General features: G+C 42.4%; 1 protein-coding gene across 6 annotated transcripts in view; it reads left to right on the forward strand.

The window, feature by feature from the left end:
* ST3GAL3 (ST3 beta-galactoside alpha-2,3-sialyltransferase 3) overlaps nucleotides 1-21,181 on the forward strand; it is a 188,454-nt gene that overhangs the window by 107,518 nt on the left and 59,755 nt on the right. For all 6 annotated transcript variants that reach the window (XM_054211301.1, XM_054211303.1, XM_054211302.1 and 3 more), the window contains 2 exons: nucleotides 4,966-5,060; nucleotides 19,482-19,545. In XM_054211301.1, the coding sequence (XP_054067276.1) occupies nucleotides 4,966-5,060; nucleotides 19,482-19,545 (159 nt within the window). The remainder of the gene's footprint in view (nucleotides 1-4,965; nucleotides 5,061-19,481; nucleotides 19,546-21,181) is intronic.

The following is a 21,181-nucleotide window of genomic DNA, read 5'->3' on the forward strand; positions in this document are numbered from 1 at the left end:
TTTCTTTGCTGCCGGTTCTCCCTGACTAAAGAAGAAACAAAAGGGCAGGACGGCTTATAGGAGGACCGAATAAAAAAAGGAAGTAAATATCTGAGAAATAAGCCCCTAGTGGAGCCTAGTGGCTGCCCATATGCCTTTCCTTAGTGTCATGATTTCTAGAAATGTGGTGCCATCTTCTCCTCTACTCTTTCCAGGGACTTGGCCTTGTCTTGCTCCCTCCTTGTTCTAGACAAAGAGTATCAGTCAGTTTATTTTATTTTCTCTCTGGTCGAGCTTATTCCCTTCTACACATGTATGTATTAATTGTCTTGAAAGCAGCAGGTCGGAGTAGGGAGCCAATTCTAGTCAAGATTAAATATCTGAAGTTGTTCAATAGCTGCTTTGATAGAGGCGGTGCTGGTCTAGGATTCGCGCAATGCTTTGGGAAGTTAACGCTGCTGATGTTGATTGAACACCGCAGCACACATCAAGGAGGAGTAGCTGTGAATGGATCTGTGTATCAAGGACAGAATGGAAATCGTCGGAAAACTTGGCTGGGGAGCTTCTAGCAGGGTAGTTCAGCCCTCCACATGGAAATGGTTTTGGGTCACAACTCTTCTTACTTGTCAGGGAAAAAATAACTGGAAATGTTATTTTTTTTGTGGCGTAAGCTGTGATCTCCTAGGCACAAATATATATCACACTTTTTTGTGTATGTAGATTCTGGTTTAAGAGCAGTTTCCTGGCAGTGCACTTCTTTTGCTGTGAGCAGTGACAAATTGTGTAAGAGATTTTCCTAATGCCTTTGTATAAGGAATGCAAATGAGAGCTGGGAGAGATTTGGACTGTACCTCATAATTATCATATCCAGCATTTCATAGAATCATTTAGGTTGGAAAAGATCTTTAAGATCATTGAGTCCAGATTTTGTCTATTTAGATGTCATTTGCTCTTTTATTGGGGTATGTCATTCAAAGTAGTGATTTTTAGATGCTTGGCATTTCTCTCCGAAATCATGCAGGTGCCACAGGCACCCAAATTTCTCACCTTTTCATGGCTGTCATGTGCTATGAGGTTGCATTATGTCTGTTCTGGAGTTTGAGGTGGGGTAGATAGGAGGTGGTTAAAAATCAAATTTGAAAAATCAAAACTTTCGCTTTACGTGCTGTTTGCCCCTAGAGCACAAGCTCTTCTGGAGCTGTGGTTGTTAGTGAAGCTCACCTGCCTTTGGGCAGCAGCAGCCGACCACTTGTGTAAAATGCAGCATCCCGTATGTCAGCTGCTCAGTAGATACAGAATTTAGCATCATTTAGAAACATTTACTTTTTCTGTTTGACAAACTCCCACGCATTCCTTGGAATGTATTTTAGGTGCTCTGCAGAGAGCATTCCCATGGCCTGTTTAAGGCATATCCTGATATTTCCTGAAGGGTCCTAGAACATGCCAGATGCGCTTCAGAGCCGAGACAGAACAGCCACGCTCCTGGAGAGGTCTGGCAGACAGCGTTTCCCTGTCGCTGCTGGACATCGGTTCTGGCCTGCTCTAATTTATTGAGGTGGCAAAGTGCTTTTCTTAGATCATGAGCTTACAGCATTCATGATTTCTTAATATTTCCAAAATGGAATTACCTTCAAGATTTATGGGAGCTAAATATCCGCAAATTTGCCCTTTTTTTTTTCCCCCTTATGGATATAATATTTCCCCCCAAACTGTTCCTCCCTGCTCTTTAAATGAAGCAAAAATATGAGTTGAAAGTCAGTTTCCTTGTCTCTGTGTACAATATTGTTAAATATTACCAAATAATAGTAGGTGGTCTAAGGCTATTGTGTTCTTTGCTAGAAAAATCCTGAAGCTTCTTGTAGCAAGTACAATAACAAGGTCAATGGTCACTTCACCCTTCTCTTCGGGCATCACTTTGTTCACAAGTGGGACACCATAGAGCATCAGATGAGTCCTGCTAGCGCTTCAGCTGCTTTTTGGAACTCCCTTTGAGGCCCCAGGAGGATCTGACCTTCCTCCTGGTTTTGCCAGGCACCTCGTAAGGGGCAATCTGCATTAGGGACAGATGCTCAATACTCCGTGTCAGACTACTGTCTTTTCCTGGTGTATGACTTGCAAATGGACCAGTTAATTGCATCTATAAATAATATCAACTTCTGAGTTAGGCCTGATCCTGCAGCCTGTACCTTCTTTTTCGTGCAGTGCTCTTAACCGGCTAAGTTTTTTATTTACTCTGCACTACTTTATAGCATTATTGTAGGGAATCCTGTTGGTCCTGATCTGGGGCCCCCAACATAAGAAGGACATAGACCTGTTGGACTGAGTCCAGCGGAGGGCCACAAAGATGATGAGAGGGCTGGAGCCCCTCTGCTATGAGGAGAGGCTGAGAGAGTTGGGGTTGTTCAGCCTGGAGAAGAGAAGGCTCCAGGGAGACCTTATAGCCCCTTCCAGTACCTAAAGGGGGCCTATAGGAGAGATGGGGAGGGACTCTTTATCAGGGAGTGGAGCGATAGGACGAGGGGTAATGGTTTTAAACTAAAAGAGGGGAAATTTAGATTAGATATTAGGAAGAAATTCTTTACTGTGAGGGTGGTGAGGCACTGGAACAGGTTGCCCAGAGAAGTTGTGGATGCCCCATCCCTGGAAGTGTTCAAGGCCAGGCTGGATGGGGCTTTGAGCAGCCTGGTCTAGTGGGAGGTGTCCCTGCCCGTGTCAGGGGGGTTGGAACTGGATGATCTTTAAGGTCCCTTCCAAATCTAACCATTCTACGATTCCTGAGAGGAGAATAAAACCTGCTCATATATGCATTTTCTGAAGCATCGAAGATTTTCCTGAAGGTTGCATGCTATGGTGGCAACCAGAGTAGCTGGTGAGCTAACAAACCAGGTCACCTACAAACCAGCCCAAAGGTGCTGGTGACGCCCAGACAATGCCATCATCCTTTACTGTGGCTGCTGCCTGGGGAGAATGGGGACCATTCTGTGGGACCTGACTTCTGCTGTTAGTTCAAGGGGTGTCTGTAAGAAAGAGCCGCGAACATCAGTGCCATTAAGACTATACAAGCTTATACACCGTATGAGAAGCCTGCAAAGATTTCTTCTATTGATGTTGGAAGGAAGTAGAGGTAACTCCTTGGAGACCCACCAGTGTAACATAATATTACATTTGAGAGCACCAACATGCTTGAAAAAACATTGAACTAATTTGTCAGGTTATTGAAGCTTTTAGGATATTTTCGGAGTATTATTGTATCCTGTTCTTTTTCTTTTTTAAAAAAATATCCCTGTGGTTTTTTGTTTTTTATTTAAGACCTTCAGAAGCCCTAAGATACCTAACACATCTTCTGCACCTTTTCCCAGATAAAGTTATATAGATCCTTTTGTATCCTCAGCTCTGGAAAAACATTCCTTTCCTTCTAGATCAGCCATGTAATCTGTGCATCCTGCTTTTATGGTTATAGATGATCTGACTAAAGATTGCATGAGTGGATGTGAAGCGGTGGTATGCATGGGTGAGTTGGAGTCTTCTGTTCTTGTTTTGTTAGATGCTCTTGGTCTCTCTCTTCCCCCTTCCCAGAGATTTCTGCAACCTCCGATTTACTGGGGCATCTGTGATAGGACTGTACTTTGAGCAGTTTATAATTCAGAATTCATTCCATCCTTTCCTCACCGTGCTGCTATCTGAAATTGTTGCTCTCTACCTGGCTGTGGCACAGCGTAGATGAGTTTATCTTAAATCAGGTAGTTCAAGTCCAAAAGTTATCTGATTGCAGTAGCGTGGAGTTGCATGGTGCGTGCAAAATCAGCCTGAAGGGAGGGTTAAACTGGTGTGTTGCATCTATCCCACTGCCAGTCCCCAGGTTAGCCAGGCCATATCTATTTCAGATACGTGTATGTTGCACTTACAGTATGGCTGTAGTGGAGATGTACTCTCTGACTCTGAACTTGCAGTACGTTCCTTTCCTCATTTCTATAGCATAGTGGGATTGATTTTGATTCAGAACATCCCTGCTACCATCTTGATATGATTGAATGAACAGATTTCTAGTAGTACTAGCCGTGATCTTTATACTCAGAAATGGTCTCGTATGAAAATTAATATTTCGGTAGTTTCTTTTCCTAATTGTTTCCTTCCACTGTACTAATTGTTTCTAGAAGAGACAATCTTTTAGTAGCTGCTGTGTTTGTCTGTTGAGGGTATAATTAGGATAATGTATTCCCATAATGATATGGTTAAGAAGGACTAGTTCTCTCTTTTGTAAATGAGTTTGGATAGATCACAACTGTTTGGTTTGGCAAGGACCTCTCTTGAATCATTTATGTGTTAGTGAATGCAGAATAAAACACCTACATCTGTACTGAATTTCCATTCTCTGTAAGCTAAGTGCTGCTTCGTGGTCTCCTGAACTGTTTCCTTTCCTGCCCGTGTTATGATAGCTGCTGTGTATGGGCATATGAGCGAGGCAGAAGCAGCCGTGAGAGCAGATAACCCCAGCCTTGCTCTCCACATGCATTTGCCCAGTGCATTCATACCTGCCCGGCGCAGCAGTCTTATATGTAATGAACAATATAAAGGCAACTCTGCACCCCTTCCTCGCACGCATACATAGACAGCACATAAATTGGCTTGTGCTTACAAAGCTGGAAGTAAAGCTGCCTAAACTCTGGTTGCAATTTACAACTTATTGTAGCTAAATTAGTAGCCAAACAATAGTGTGGAAGTTCTAAATTGCTGAGTGGAAGTGATTGCCAGGCTCACAACTTTAGTGGTTTGGCACCTCGTGGTACAATTTGGTCCTCATGGCACAAATTCTGACAGACTTGTACCACTGCTGGCACCTTTGGGTAAAAGGAAAATCTTCTACGTTGCTGTATTGCCGGTGAGAATGTAGAATCAGCACTTAAGTATGATTTCTCTCAACCTCCCTACAAAAATTTATCCTTCCTAGTTCAGGAGTTAATTTCTCTCTCATTTTCATTTTCTCAGGTTCTCGAAGCCGGCACCAATGTTCTTGGATGATTCCTTCAGGAAATGGGCACGTATCAGGGACTTTGTACCCCCCTTTGGAATTAAAGGACAAGGTATGAGAAAATTGTACAGCTGTTGGAAAAGAAGGTCATTCTGCAGGTGCTTGACACATCTTGTTTTTCTGTACTGAAAGCTCAGGTGTTCCCTTGGGCTCAACTTTTTTCCTGTTCTAGAGGAACATTGTACTTGCAGCTCTCAAGCTCAAAAGGGTTTTCACAGCTGGAACGTGGACCTCAGAGGCTTGTCTTAGGGAGGATGGTTTAGCACATGGTGGGAGTCAGTGCAACAATGGCAATTTAAATGTGCCATCATTGTGGAAGAAGCATTTTGACTGCTGTAGCATCTTGGCTGACAGCGGCAGAGAGAGTCCAAACTGATTTAAAGTACCTTTAAGTTGGTAATTCTCTAAAGAATAGAAAGGACTCCACTTTCTGAGTTTTGGAGCCTTAGAGTTGACCACTGATACAAATTTTTTGGTTGTATAACTGTTTTATAGTTGTGCTATTTGTGGGCTTTTATAACTAATAGGAAAAATTAGTTCAGATCCTTTGGTGACGATTTGTAATATGCCTTGTCCTCCAGCTTGAGTGTGGCAGCAGAGGCTGTGTCTCAGATATACTGTGGGAGAGCAAAGAGTGGTGCTGGTGGTGATGAGCTGGGAGCCAGTAGCCCACCCAGCAAGTGGTATATTTTGCGGGTGACACAAGCTTCTTGCTATCCTGCGTGTGCCACCAAAGGCCTCTCTGGGTGAGTAGTGGTGGAGCAGAAGGGTTGTGGTCATAGCAGTGATTTGCTGCAGACTTCCTGAAGTCTGATGTATTTATTAGGAAGTGCTTGTAGCATTGCATCAACTTCCAAGATTATTTTTTTCCACCGACAAACTCAAGACTACAGATGGCCCTCAGAGGAATTGAAATACCTGGTAGAGAAAGGGCTGCAGCCACAATAGGCTTGGGTCTGTCCCTCTCCCTGGAAGCAGATGTGGTAGTTGTCAGAACAATCCCTGATCAAATCAAAGGCTCTACTGACAAATTTCTTTTGGCTTGCATCAATTCCCTTCTTTGTTTTGTATATGTCCATTCCTTGTCCAGTTGGTCTTTTGCAGCTCAATAGGCAACTAATTACTGTCCTCTAAATCAGCCAGCAGAGTTTGCAGCAAAGAAATAACAGTGGCAGCACAAGTGGAAGGCTGCGTTGAGCGCAGGAGGGCTTGTCCCCTTCTAACAGGCACACAAGGTGTACAAAGCTAGGGCAAGCTGCCTGACCAACGTGGAGGTGGGATTTGCAATTACACATGATGTCAGCTAGACCTAATAAAAATCATTCCGTTAAACTGAATCCAAATGGAGAAATTCACCAAAAGGGGATGACGGAACGGCTCTGGCAGCCTTCTCCCTGGGTTTGTTGCCAGCTTGTATCACCACTGCAATGTTATGTAAATCTGGTGTTTTATATTGGATTTCCTCAGTTAAAAAGAGAAATGAGAAATTGCCATTATTTAAATGGCTGTGAGCTGAAGCCATGGGACGGAAACCGTTGAATGGGTTATTTTTTTAATGCCCTCCTGGGACTGAATTTTGTGCCAAGTTTCAGTCTGGAGCAAGTTCTGTGTGTGGGAGGGTTGAATTATAAATCTCTGTAGCCCAGGATTTCTAATGGCCGTGCTGACAGGCTGTGAGTCCTAGCGATGCGAATGGCGCCCTTTCATGTTACACATCACTTGGAATTCTTGCATCAGTCTTTTCTGTCTGTCCCGTGGGATGCATTCTGGCTCAGCTGAGTGATTGGATGATGGGATCAGCACCTCATTAGGCCTTTCAGTCAGGGCAATCTAATGATATCCAAACAACTGACCCAGGCAGGCAGCGTGGAGCGCAGTCACGTGCTGCTGCAAGATGAAGACTATCAGAGCTGGGATGTGCATGGGAAAAAGAGTAGTCGGGGCGGCTGAGAAAGTGTAGAGAGACGTGCCTGTGTTGAAACAGATGGGGCAGGAGTTTTGCTCCGTGCGTTAGGGAAGCCCTGTGACACCATCAGCTGGGATTTCTGACGTGCATCACACTGGGAAGGGCAGTCAGTGTTTACCGACTGTAGCTGGGTTGGTAATGGGAAGATTTTGCTGAGAACTCGGTGAATATCGTCCGGCGTTCTCAAGTCACTGTGATCTAAGTCCAAGTGCAAAATGGCTTTTTTTTTGTGTGTGTGAAATATAGCTACAGGATGAGCTCGCTTTCAGTAATGCTGCATGTTCCAAGAAACTTCTAGAAACTAATCTGTGGTAGCTTGAAAGTACTTAAGTTATGAAATCGAGAGATTCTTAGCAGCTTGGAGGCTCATTGACCATTTCTGCTTTCTCTTGGTAAAGTTTCTCTCTATGCTTCAGACACTTAGCTAAGTTTTTCTTTGCTTTGTCTCTGAAAAGAACTGAAAGAAGTCCTTTTTCATTCATCACTTGGTGTTTACTAGTCCAAGAAAGAACAATTCCAAGATTGCAAGAACAAGTCTTGCAAACTTTAGGGAAAAGCAGCTTTTGAGGAGCACTAATTTGGAATAACACATCTCTATACAGTACATGTAAAAGAGTAGAAATGGCTCAGAAATTTTCAGAGCAGGACTACCGCTCTTTAAAGGTGATCATATCAAGGAGAAGGAAGTATGTTGATCATTTTGACACAGTTCATCAGGGATCTTCATTTTCTTCAAAAAGAATCTGATTTTAAAGACAGTTCTTCCATCTCCAGATGCTAAAAAGTACTCAGTATAACAAGAGAGCTTAATAGTGTTTCTTCATGAAAGAATGCTCGCTGCTTTTCTCCATTTTCTGATGTGGCCGTTAGCCCATGCAGGGGGTTTTATGACCAAAGTGCTCCACTGTCCCCAAGAGCATTTTCGTGTAGAAAGCCTCAAGGTGAATATGATTCTGAACGTGAAAGTTTTTAGACTTTGCCCCAGATGATGCTGGTTCTGAAATGGAATATTGCAGTGGAAATAATGCACATCTCGTGTCGGATTGGGAACTGCTGCTATCGTTAGTTAACCACCTTAGTGATTGCTTGTCTGCTCAAAGAAAGCAGCACAGGAATAAGCAGGTGGTGACCCTACTGCTTTATGGACAGGACTTTCTGGGATGAGGCACACGGTAGGAAGTCGTGTACAAACCCTTTTTGAACAATGGTCTCTGAGTGTCCTCTACAAGGTATTAGGAATAGATGAGGAGGAATTTATAATGTTGTACCTTTTTCTTAAACTGCCTTAACTAGGCAGAGTATTAGTACATGTTGTACTGGTTGACTCTGCCTGCCTCTTTTCACCAAAGATCTGGACCAAGGATTGATCCTTATTACTTGATCCCAGTCTCCAGCAATGTGGGACAGAAGCGGAGCTGAGAACCGTCAGGAGTGGTGGAGCTGATACAGCAGATTGAAGGTGTCAGTGCTTTCATCACAGATGTCTGTAGCCCTTTGTGGGAGTTCTTGCTTTCTCTGTGTGCAGAAAATAGGTAAAGAAATAGATATGTCATATTTCTGAAAAGACATGAGTGTATTTGCTCACAGGTTTTCATACTGCAGAGGTTCTCTACAAGTATCTAGTTTAGTCTTCTGTGCAACAGTGGCTCTAGGTTTCACCCGGTGATTTCTGCATCTGGCTATGAACGCATGAGGTTATCTTTCAGAAATCTAAATGAAGATTTTCTAAATGATGAAGAATAACCATGTTGTCAAATAGGCCGGTATCATATTTGAGTGCATTTACTTTAAAAACTCAGACTGCCAATGCCACGTTGAGCTTTGTTGTCTCCCTCTGTGTGACTTGACAGACTCTAGAAATGGGATGTGCCAATGTGAGTGCTTGGAAATGATGACTCCATCTCTATTAATAAAATGGCTGACCTCTGGTCCTGAAGGCAGTTGAGCTCATTGTTCAAACAGGTTAACTCCCTGCCACGCGCCCCCCCCCCCCCCAAGAGGATGGCTATATCCAGGCTTCCTATCAAGAAAGGTCACTAGCCTGTATTAGCCTGTGACCTTATGAATGCGTGAGAATTATAGGGGAGGATATTTGTTGGCCCTGGTGAAAACCATTGGGGAACTTTAATAGGATGGACTCGAGTAGGACAGCGTGCCTGCTGCTGATCTGTTTATTAGTGTGTGTATATAGCCAAAGTGGGGGGTGTCATTCAGGAACACAATGAAATTAGTCAACCTTAAGAGTTGTTGAGAAGATCAAACTATAACAAGAAGTTGGAACTCTAAAAGCTGCAAATGTCAAGATGTCCTGTGGGGACAGCTCAGGCTGTCAAGCACCCTCCTGTGTCCCAGGCTATTGTTTTGGCATTAACTGGGATGTTGGAGTGCCTCCCACATTTCACCATTTGCGAGGGTCTAATTTGCTTCTAGGAATTCTTCTTTCCCAGCACCCACCAAGCCTGCTTTTTGCAGCTTTTTCAGTGAAGAGCAAGGAGAGTGCGGCAATCTCAGCCTCTTAATTGATTTACATGGAGATTTTTTAATTGAAATTGAAATGTCGTCTTTTGTATTTGCACCCTTTCCTAGCAGTGCTTCTATCAGTGTAACTTACAGAGGTATGAATGTGCATGTGCTGCCCATATTGCTGCAGAGATCCTCTAGCATGTGCACTGCTTTCAGGGTTAAATTCATTAATGAATAAGCAACGGAAAAATTGTTTATAGTGTTAGTGAGATTATTAATCCCAGAGGGCCTCCTCCCCAAATTTACCTCTGTAGCTAAAGCAAAAGGAAGGAGTTATTTGGAGAAGGGCAACAAACAGGACTGGAGAAATACCTGACTATTAATAGAATTTCTCAGTACATGTGGCTTAAAGAATATAAAAGGCTTTCATAAGAAAGAGTAGCTAGTATCAGGCATCCTCTCTGTAATGAGGACGGGAGAGTTGCTGCAGTTTTTTTTGAACTTAAGTGAGAACACATGGCACAGCATACACTAAAAAAACTAAACAAACATGATCCATGTAATAGCTCTTCCATGCATTTAGTCAGTAATTGTGTCATTGCTTAGCAGTAATTATAGGTCTTCACTTCTACCTTTGTTCCTGCTGGATTGTTTTAAGCAGAGAGGCTGTTTTGTTGCCCTGAATCAGTTTGTCTTTGAAGGTGATATTTATTTCTTAGGGAGTGAATGTCAAGACGTTCACCATCTCAGAATTTGCCTCCCGCCAGGAATTTAGGAAACAATTTCTCCCCCATGGTGATAAGAGAATATTAAGAATATCTTTGAAGTACTACAATTTTATCAAATATAGTGTGTAGTACTGGCCAGGAGACTTTGTATTTTCATCTGGTGCAAGAGGGGCATCTGGAATTGGTGACACATTTGGTGACAAAGAAATCATGTCTTTGCCCAGAGCACCAACGCTAATAAATGTATTGTGCAATGGTTAATTGTTCTCGTACTCAGTTTTATTTGGATGTTTTCTTTTGTGTTAGTGCTTCTGGGAAGAACCATGGTTCAGTGCTGCTTAGCAGTGATTTCATTAGTCTCATGGGGGAGAGGTCATTCATCTTCAGTGAAAATGTTGAGTTTTCGGGCGTGCAAAAGTTGGCATATCAACATGTTATCGGGAGAAAATCTCTTTTCATGCGTGTTCTTTTCTTGCATAGCTTTTTCTTCCACATCAGCTTTCTTGGCATGAGCAATACTTTATCTCTGAGAAAACATATTCACTTGGACATCACAATTGAAATTTACAGCTGACCCAAAGAAAAATTATCAGAAAAGTAGGTCTTTTCCAACCTACTCTTCCAGCTCTTTATAGAGGTGGGAGTATCACATGCAAACACCTTCTCTATGTTTAACTGGATCTGCTTGATAATGAGGTGCCTCTTTTCTGCTTTAATTCTCTAGCCTTGTCTTTATGTTGTTAGCTGTACTCTTGTTGTACGGATGATTTTCCTACTGTGAGCATTTTTTTGTTCTTCATGTGTTCTTCCTTAACAAATAAGCCAGAAGCACCAGCATCTGTAGCTGTTAGTTCTGTTCAGAGTAGGAGGGATTAACACAAAATTGTTGTTTCTTCTTGAGTTTGAGGCAGATTTCTGAACAAGTTTCCACTAGAATTTTACATTTGACCAAAATTGGTAATAGTTGTCATTATCACATGGGAATATATCTATAAAAATGTTGCTGTTTCCCCAGGGAATCTAGCTGATTTTATAGCCTCAAGAAACTAAATGAGAGGTTTGGAGGGGAAAAAAATGTAAAAGTTTCAGAAGAGGTAGAGGATTGGCTTTTCATTTCTGAATAAAGCCTCTGAAGGGAAGTTGTATCGTGAATTTTGTAGTTAATCAATTCTCACTCTTGAGCTCTCTTGATGAAAGTACAACCCTCCAGGGCAGTCCCTTCTTTCAATCAAAATTGATGCTTTGCTCTTGAATATGCTTAAAGAATAGTCTTTCTCCCCACCCACTGAGAAGGGAAAGGTGTCCCAAGTTTGCGGTTAATTGGGTGGCTCCATATTGGAGTTCTTCCCAGAACTGTTGAAGGGCAATTGGGACATCATGTTATTCCTGTCTTTTACCTCCTAGAGGGAAGCACAGGTCTTCGCTGGCTGTTGTGTTTTGAAGTGCCACATCTTAATGCTTCTGCAAGGGTCAGGAGAATTGGAAATCAGTGTAGTATTTACTGAGTTTTTTGGCCTTGAAGACATTGCCTGGCCACCTGTGAAAGGGCATCAAAAATGCAGAACAAAGGGAACGACAAACGCAGCCCTCTAGAACAAGTGCATTTATTTCCTTGCTTGTCTTCGGACAGCAAATTGTGAATCTTTCAAGGTCCATTTTCATTTAGCGTGAATTAGCCTGTTTCTACAGGCTTCATTGCTTCCTGTGCTTCAGACTTGAGTTTGGATCAAAATAGTTAACGCATGGTTATTGCAAAATGTTGCCCGTTTTTTGGCATAATTGTTTTTTAAATCAATGTTCCAACTTCCCAAGCCCTGGGATTATGTTGGGAACTAAGCTTGTATTCTGAAAAAACAAACTCTTGGTTGTGAAGAAAAGATTTTTTTAAAAAAATCCCTGAAGGCTCCAAAACTACGATGTAAATCAAGAGTCCAAATGTTATGTATTTTATTTATATCTTGTTATAAAAAAAAGGCCTTGAGGGCGTTCTGGAGCTTACATTTAACGCATGCCAGGTTTTCCTAAAATTGTTATGGAGGTACCATGCGTTTTCAGCCTTTCTTTTTTTTTTCTTTTGTTTTGTGTTTTGTATCTATGCAACATTATATGCATGTTGTCTTAATACCATGAAAAATCAGGAATGGAAGTGTTGTGATATTGGAAGCAGTTCTAAATCCTGCTGTTAGTAAGGTGTATCTCAAGTAAACCACCTAAGCTGGCAGAGCTAGTGACCTGAAGAAACCATTTGCTTGTTTTTACTCACAAGAGCTGATGTGGGGACAGATTCCTGCAGTTTCTAGTTAACTGTCTGTGAGAGCCAGTTTGTGTGTTTGCAATTTGCTGCTAGGTTCTGGAAGTCTTTGTAGCTTCTTTTCTCCTGCATAGACCTCATAAAGTTAGCTGATCAACAAAACGAAGTGACGCAGGAAATTTCAGACTCATTTTGGTATCTGTTGTACTCACTGGATTCACAGCTTCACTAAAATACAAATAACATCTGTCTGCAGCTGGACATGGTGTTTCTGGGAGAGAGCTGGAGGACGGAATATGTGGTGGGACCTTGGTCCATGGCCTCGTGCTGGGCACCAAGGTGGCAAATCCTTCCGTAAAATCTCACTTCTCAGCTCCTGTATGGAGCAAGATCTTAAGGAAAAAAATGCTGAAGAAGGAACTTTGTACAGAGCTGAACTTTTCGGGAAGTGTAAAAAAAATAATAAAAGCATGCACTGGGTTTGTGCTCTCACAGCTTGTTTGTAAATATTGTGATTTGTTTAATCTATAGCATTGATAGTGTTTAGCTTACTCTCCTCACGAAGCTGACACACACGTGTCATTCTGTTATTGTGGGACAAGGACCCATATGCAGAGGAGACTGGCCTGCTTTCGGGATGTCTATCAACCTCACTCTAGTCAATGTATTCCCAAAAGCTGAAGCTGATGCCCAGTTACCCTGCAGAAGTGTTGGCTCGAGGTGTGGCAGCTGGGTCGCCAGCTGTGGAGATGGGCACTGACCGCGGCTTGCGGGGCAAACGTGAAGAACTGCAGCATGACACTGTTGCCCGACCCAAACGCAGCGGATTCAAATACTTACTGCTGGCAATAAGGGCATGTAGACTTGCCGATTTTTGAGGAAAATGGGCTGGTATGGACAACTTGAAAAATTACAGCCTCTTCTTTTGGCGACTTGGGAGTGCATGAACAGCGCAATTTGACTACTTTCAAGGCAGGCAGAAGGTAGACCCTGTGAGATACCTGCAGTAAGTCCTGTGGAGTGGAAAGGTCTCCCGTCTTTTTTAAATGATACAAGCGAGAAGCTTATGCATTAGAAACAACAATGTTAAGTGTTGTTGACATTTACAGTGAAGGTCTCCACTCCTCCACATAAATAACAGAGAAAAAGGCCAGGATTGAGACTTAGGCAGGTTCTCACTGTGTGGTCACTGCCCGCCAAATTTCTAACTATTTACTTTTAGTTTTTCCAAATGTCTGAAAATTTCAGGGTCAACCTGAAGTCAAGATGTACTTGTGTTCAGGGAAATCAAGCAGTCCTGAGCTGCTTTTGAATCTTCTGATGTTATAAGGCAAAGCTGATAGAATATGTCATGATAACTCAGGATTCTTAGATAAATGTAGTCAACTCCTCCTCTAGATGGGAGGAAAATGTGCAGAGGCCTCTTGCTTTGTTTATATAGTCATAGTGTGTGCATAGTGGTTGATAGATGAATGGGTTAAATAATCTCCCGCTCTCCCCAATAATCTAAATTCTCTGTGACAAGAAAAAAATATAATAAACTATGACTGCAGACAACTGCGGGAGATCGCTTGCCCTGGTGGTGTGTTCATTATATAACAATGGGAGAAAGTGAGGGTGAAAACAGAGGATATTGGTGTTCATTTCCATTAATTTATCATTAAAGGATGGTAGCAGACCCATGTGAAGAACGTGTAAGGCAGAGGGCTATCTGAAGATGAAAGCCTTTGTAGAGGGCTCATTATCTAGGTGTCAAAGGCCTATATCTGTTCCTAGTTATGCCACTTATTTGCCTTGTGACCTTCAGTAAGTTTGATTCTCTCAGAGTATAAGGACATTTACTGCTTTCAGAAATGAGGAGAACAGGTGGAGGACTCGAGAGGGTGAATTCAGGAATATGTGTGTGTGTTTACATGTGCGTGTGTATGTATGACCTTACAGACTTTGACTTGAAGAAGCTGCATAAACGCCACGTATTTTTACTGTTGGAATAAGTTCACTTGTCTAATACTTCAACTAGAATCAAACAGCACCTGCATTCCTCCGTATATATAACATATGTATGTACGCTGTGTTCTTATGCGTACCATACAGATGGTTTCAGGTAGGCAGAACCACTGCATTAAAAGTTGCTCTTTGTGATGTGAACTATTGGAGCTAACGCAACTAACGGGCTGCCAGTGAGCTGCTGCTGAGATGTCTTCCACTCCCAGGAGAGCTAACATCTGTAGCCCTAAGGATGATGGCACTGCCATTGCCATTTAAACATCAGCGTTTGACTACAGACTGGAGGACAGATTTAGTATTGATAACGTCTGCCTTGAATCTCATGAGGGTGAATAAGAGGAACAGCACACAGGAAAAAATATTCCTGTTAGGTTTAATCAGACTTCAGGCTATTACCAAAACTGTGGCCACTGAATGGTTGTTGGATGATCTACATAAGACACGTTTGGTGTTTGAATGCAGTTTCCAGTGGGAAGTTTGTATTTCACAGGACATGCAGCTAATTAGCACCTGCTGGGCTGCCTGTTTCGCAGCTGGGAAGAAGCCAATGATTAAATGCTTTCCGAAGATGAATTTGCCCTTTATCCGTACTGGTTGGGGGAGGAGAGTGACAGGGAAGTGCTTAGTTTTGCCTGTGCTGTTCTGTTCCTGCTTGCTCAGTACATCTGAAGGATTCCATGGGGAGTGCAAGGTAGTCGTGGTACAGTGCTGCCAGCTCTCCTTGCCCGGGGAAAACATGACGTAGAGCTGCTGGGTATGCGGGAGCTGCCTCCATGCCGGCAATAAATGGCAGGTAATAAGTTCTACTTGGCCTGAGCTGACCTTTCATGGAGCCCTGCAGGTCTCTGCACTGTGCTCTCCACATTTCGTGTTTCTGGGCATATGGTGCCAAGACAAGTCTGCTGGGCTGATTTGCTGGGGTTCTGCATGGAACAAAAGTAGCTGAAACTTTTCCAAACTGGAAATGGCCCTCAAAGAACGAGAGACCTGTTTGAATGGGGATCTGTCTGAGCTAATGAGTTCTGTTACACCTGAGCTGGCCGTGTGCCTGGGCCCTGGAAGCGAGAGGGGAGTGCACACATACCAGTTGTTTGTAACAGGAAGGATTTTTTCCTTTGTAGTATTCAGAACATGTATACTCAGGTCCCTCCTGGCCCCTCCTTGGTGCTCTAGTGTACGAGGCAAAGCACACCCACCACTGTGTCTGTTTTTCTCACTTGCCAAGCAAGAGAGAAGTTGTGCCTGGGCTAGCATTGTGTCTGCATCTATGCTATGGTTTCTTCACAACCTGGGTGAACCGTCTGCCAACAAAAATAAATAAATCAAAACAAATTGTTTGCATAGCTGTTGGCCTGATAAAGCAATCTTTCTTTTAAGCGTGGTTCCATGTTAAAGCCATATGCAACTGGTGCCTTTTAAAAAAAAATAAATCAGAAAATAAAATGTATGGATTAATGGAGAAGAGCTGACAGTTATCGGGAGCAAAATGTGCTCCCCTGAAACACTGATCTTGGATTGCTGTTCTTTGTTCTTTGCTGTGTTCAATGCAAGTTTGTCCCAATCATGAGCTCTGTCCCTCTCCCTTAAGAATATGCCTAGCCCAGAGAAACTCGCCATCCTGGGTGCCAGCTGTTCCCACTGCTGTCCCACCCCAATGGAGGGGTTTGGCAGGTGAGGTGCAGCGTACCAGGTCTGCTGCAGATCAGATTTGCTACTAAATCAGTCAGTGGTTTCCTATAAGTTGTTTAGAAGTTTAGTAACAATGTATGGGACACCAAAACTGGTTTTGTAGCCTTTCTGCCACTGTTCTATAGAGCAGTTTTTTGAATCTGCCCAGATGCTACTGCATGAAGATAGGACGTGTCCGCTATTGCTAGATCATGGGGATACCAGTCATGTTGTGCATATGCTGGAGCAGTCTCAGTGGCTCGAGTCTTGAAGACTTGGCCTTTCTTTTATCCCTGCAAAACTTGCTTTCAGTTCTTGACACATCAGTGTTCATCCAGTGGCTGTGCACGAATCCTGTTACTTGAAACAGGAAGGAATTTTTCTTTGTAGCATATGTAACATGCACTTGCACCCATTATTGCCACTCAGTGCATAGGTGTTTATGGCAGAGTATACTCATCACCCATTCAATTTCTCACTTACCCTGGAGAAAGCATACTCCATCAATTACCTTTACCTAGTGCACCTGCTTTCCTTGTCCTTGATTTTCTTTGGTCATAGTCTGAACATAAACACTGCTTTGTGTCCTGCAGGTAGCTTATCTGTGATAGTAGTCTTTGCAGTGGGGATTTCAAGTGACCCTGCTTGACCCAGCTGTGGTTAAAGATTCTGCCGGTGGTTCTCTATCGTAGTTATCTTCATTGTCTTGTGGAAGGTTGCAGATCAGCCACAGCAGCATCTGCTGATCCTGCAAACCTTGCCCCGAGAAGATACAGAAGCTCCTTCTGAAGAAGGTCTTGTCCTTCTATGCTGGTGCCAGTGTGCAAGGTGCCAAATGCAAGTGCCCACCTCAGCAGCGGTGTAGTGTCCATCTTCCAGTAGAGTTCCAGCTCAGTCAAAAAGATCTAGTGCCTCTCCCCTGCCCAGGTCATTAGCTTTTCCTGTTAGTGCTTCTGACTTCTGTTGAGGATGCTAGACTAGACAAACTGCCACCTGCATTCCTGTTACGAGGTTATGAAGTACTTTGCCTTCTATTGAGCTTCATTCAGCAGTTTTGAATGGTAACGCTGTGATTTACTTAACTTCCAAACCTCTTGGATGCCATGTGTTGTTGGACTGTGGGGGCTTCTGAAGAGATATGTCCCATTTGGTCATTCATAATCTGTACTGAATGTCCTATGTCGTTGTTTGTTTTGTTTGCATTTTCTCTCTGGATAATGGGAATGGGGAGCATCCCCATCCCAAATGCTGCCATATCCAGTCCTAAGGTAGTCGTATTTCATTCCTGAGCATTTGCTATGAAGGCATTACTAATTAGCTGTCAAGATGAGAAAAACAGAATTATTTGAGTGCATTCGTCAACTGTATTCCTTTAATGTGCTTTTTAATATAGTATAACGGATGGTCTGCAAGTAATGCAGGGTGTGAACTTGCGGGTGGTAGAGCAAACCTGGCATAAGAAAAGCTTGGTAGATGGGAGGTTGCAGCCCTTGACGTGTAATCCTTTGATCTCATTTTTGAGGGTGTGGGAAAACAACCGCAGTAACGTATACTGTCCAGTAAAAGTCAATGTATGAGACAGGCCAAGGAGAGGACTGTGGCATGGTTCCATTAGAGGTCACAACAACCTACTGCTGTTTCAGCAGACTTAAGGAAATAGCATTCCTGTTGGAGAGGGAGCCTGCTGCCAATGCGTCAAAAGAAATTCTTCAGATGAAGGAAAATTAAACAAAACCACTATTTTGTTAGCAAAGTAAGTTGTTTTTACCCTACAAATTGCCTCCTTCCTTATTCCACTCCAAAATATGATCTTCTGAAAGTAATCACAGTTCCCAGCTTGTAATGGTTGGCAGGGGCTGTCAGTTATGCCACGTCAAAAACTTCCCCAAGTCTAAAAGTAACCGTCAGAGTTTTCTGTTTATCAGCTTTGTTTGTCTGCCTCGTGTATCTCACCAGCTTGTCACGTTCAAAGCTGTCTTGAGCTTCTGTGTTCGTCCCACACCCTTGTCCTGTAGTTTCTGCAGAGGGATATACTAAATAAGAACAGAACTCTTTATCTGAAAGGGACTCCCCTAACTGTGGTGATTACAGTAAGTAGTGTCTGCGAGGAAAACTATTTAAGTTCCCTGTAAACAATCACTTGGTATCAGTCGTCTTAATGTTCCTGTGTAATTTTTGAACTTTTATAAAGAAATTACTTACCTATTCCTTTTGACTGTTTTTTCCTAAGAACTTTTGAACTAGTTGACCAATATATTTTAGGGAACCATATGATAGATTTTTATAATCTCTCAAGGAAAGTGGAGGGGAGTAATTGTTCACAATCTTTTCCAGTATAATTGAAGCTCAGAGAAGCCAGAATCAGGAAAGGGAAGTGATTGAAAGTCCATATGGATCCAGGAGGATTCTGAGGTCATGCAAGAGAAATCACTGAGGGTCACCAGATAGATAGAGGCTATACCTGACACATGAAATTTGAAAATAATTAAGTGGTAGTAGAGAATTTCAGGGAAATATTATGTATGTTTGCTTTGTTCTTATGCTGCTCTGAGGCATCTGCTTAAGGCCACAGTTAGAGTCGGGATTTGGAGACAGATGGACTTTTTGTCAGACCCAGTACAGCCACTCTGAAGTTATTTGTTCATTTGTAAATCAAAACTAGCCAAAGCATTGCTGCTTCTTGGCCCTGGATGGGCCATGGTAAAGAAGTTTGGACCTTTATGGGGGAGAGAGTGGAAAAATTAGGGACAAAGGACAAAATTGGGGAAGCAAATGTTCGTAGTTTGTAGAATTATTTATGTGTAATCATTGTGCTTCTACCATTTGTAGAATTTGTATTTAATTTACAATTTGTATTTAATTTGTGTGTGTGTCTACACTTGTGTAACTTATACCATCTGGTTGCTGCGGCGTTCACTGGGTATCAGTGTAGGTTGTGGTTCCATGGGCATTTCTTTAAGCAGCTGTGATGGTTTAATTGGATTCTACCATGAAGAACGTCAGACTGAGGAACTGAACCTAAACTTAAAGTAACCCAGGAAAATAAAAAGCATCAGTTTTAACCTGTTACTGTTCCTGCATCCAGTTCTCTGCTCAGCTGCATAAAACCACTGCCTTAAACTGTATTGCATTTGTTCCCTGTCACACTCTCTGTGCAAGGCATTTGGATGGACGCTGCATCAGAATTTGGCATATAACATGTCTTTGCAGCCAGTGTGTGAAGGTCATAGTCCAGAGAAAATAGGAATATGCAAGTTAAAGTGTTTATTCTTAATGTGAACCTTATTTCAGTTCCTCCAAGTAACTGCTTCAGATGCTTTACATCACTTTGGTTTTCATTTCCATTAGAAGTGAGAACTTGCTCCTAATGTCTTGTTCCTTTCTCCCCAGATAATCTGATCAAAGCCATCCTGTCAGCAACCAAAGATTACCGTCTAACTCCAGCTCTTGACAGGTAAGATGAGACCTTTTAGAATAGAAGGAGTAGAAGTGATTATTTTCCACATGTCCTAAATAAATGTTGCTAGATATTTTTGCCAGAAATTATTGCCAATAAATTTGGCTGTGCTTTGGAGGCAGATCAGGAGCTGGAAACTGAGTCCTCTTTCCAGTAAATCTGCAAACTCTGGAGACCTCTAAGGCAAACAAAAGTAGAAAAAAGCATTTACCTTTTGACTATTTCCTAATCTTTTGTTTCATATGGTGTCACAATACACCCTCTTGCCCCTTTTTCAAATAAGTTAAATAGCAGGTTTTCATTAAATACGTTATTCTTTTTCAGCCTTTCTGACGAAGCAACAGGATCACAACAAACTTAGAGTGAAAGAAGGGACTGGCTTGTTTTAACAATGTTTCACTGATACCTCCCTCTTAAAGCAGGAGTGTGTGATTGTGCTGGCCAAGCCTGTGCCAGGATGCGATAGCAGTCTCCTGGGTCCTGTGGTGTTTGAATTGATGCCTTTAGAAGAAGCTCCTTTGATTCTTTAGTCCTATTGTAGAGGTTGCTTCTGAAACTCACTGGCATGTTTACGATCAGCTTCCCAATGACAGTCTTTTAGTCTTTCCTATCCTTTTCTGACATTTCTTCCCTTTGCCCTGCAGTTTCAGTTTAGTGCCAGAGTTAGTTTAGAGGTGGTTTCTTTCAGAAGCTGTCAGAGTTTTTTACTAGGATGTGATCTCTTTTCAAAGTCCTGGTACTATTCCTTTCCAAGCAGTGGTGCTGTGTTGAACCCAGGCTAACAGCACAGTTCTTGCTTTCTAAACATATTGGGTTTATTTCCTGGCCCAGCTCCTCTCCTGCCCACTTTTCCACGACAAAGTTCATAAGCTTTTCCAGCCTTTCTTCCACATCTCTCACATTGGTTATAGATCTTGCCTGCTGTAGTTAGAGTTGGGAGTTACTCTCTTTGTGAAAGTTTATTCTTAGGGGTTTTTTTGCAATCTATGTGCTAATTTAAGTTGCTTTGAAGTTTGCCTTGCCTCACAGCAATGCCAGATAGGGTTAGCCGTCAGAGTTTGGATTAATTTGAGAAATGATGTCCAGAAGGCAAAATCATTTTACAAATGACCTTCTTAGAGATTTTGCACACAACTCAGTCTCACCCGTCTGGGGTTTATCTCAGCTCCGGTTGGAGAGTTAAGATTTTAATCTGTTGAAAAATCCACATATAGGCTCTTTCTGAAGGTTGCTCATGGGAAATTAGTGTTAATGACATAGAAGGCAGGTAGAAGATTCTTGCAGGAAAGGTTAATGTAATTGTGACTCTTGCTGCTCACCTGTTTTTTGCGGAGTGGAATGTGGTTTGGGTTTTTTTTTTTTTTAAAAAGTAATTTCTTAGGAGGTTGTGAAACAGCCACTCTAGCATGAGCTGCACACTTTGGTTTTGCATTCTTCCTAATGCGTTTGGTGCAGAGGTAGAAAAGACCTAACACTGAGGCCTTCATGAAATGTGTGTAAGGTCCCTGAGATGTCAAGTATGAATGAGACCTAATGAACAAGCTAGAATTTATTTCTGTAGTATTGCAGTAACAAGGTATGGTGGTGCGTATGCTTGTAAACACACAGGTATCTTGGGAGAATACTGTTTTCC

The sequence above is a fragment of the Rissa tridactyla genome, chromosome 8 (assembly GCF_028500815.1).
Source record: "Rissa tridactyla isolate bRisTri1 chromosome 8, bRisTri1.patW.cur.20221130, whole genome shotgun sequence".
In the NCBI taxonomy this organism is placed as follows: domain Eukaryota; kingdom Metazoa; phylum Chordata; class Aves; order Charadriiformes; family Laridae; genus Rissa; species Rissa tridactyla.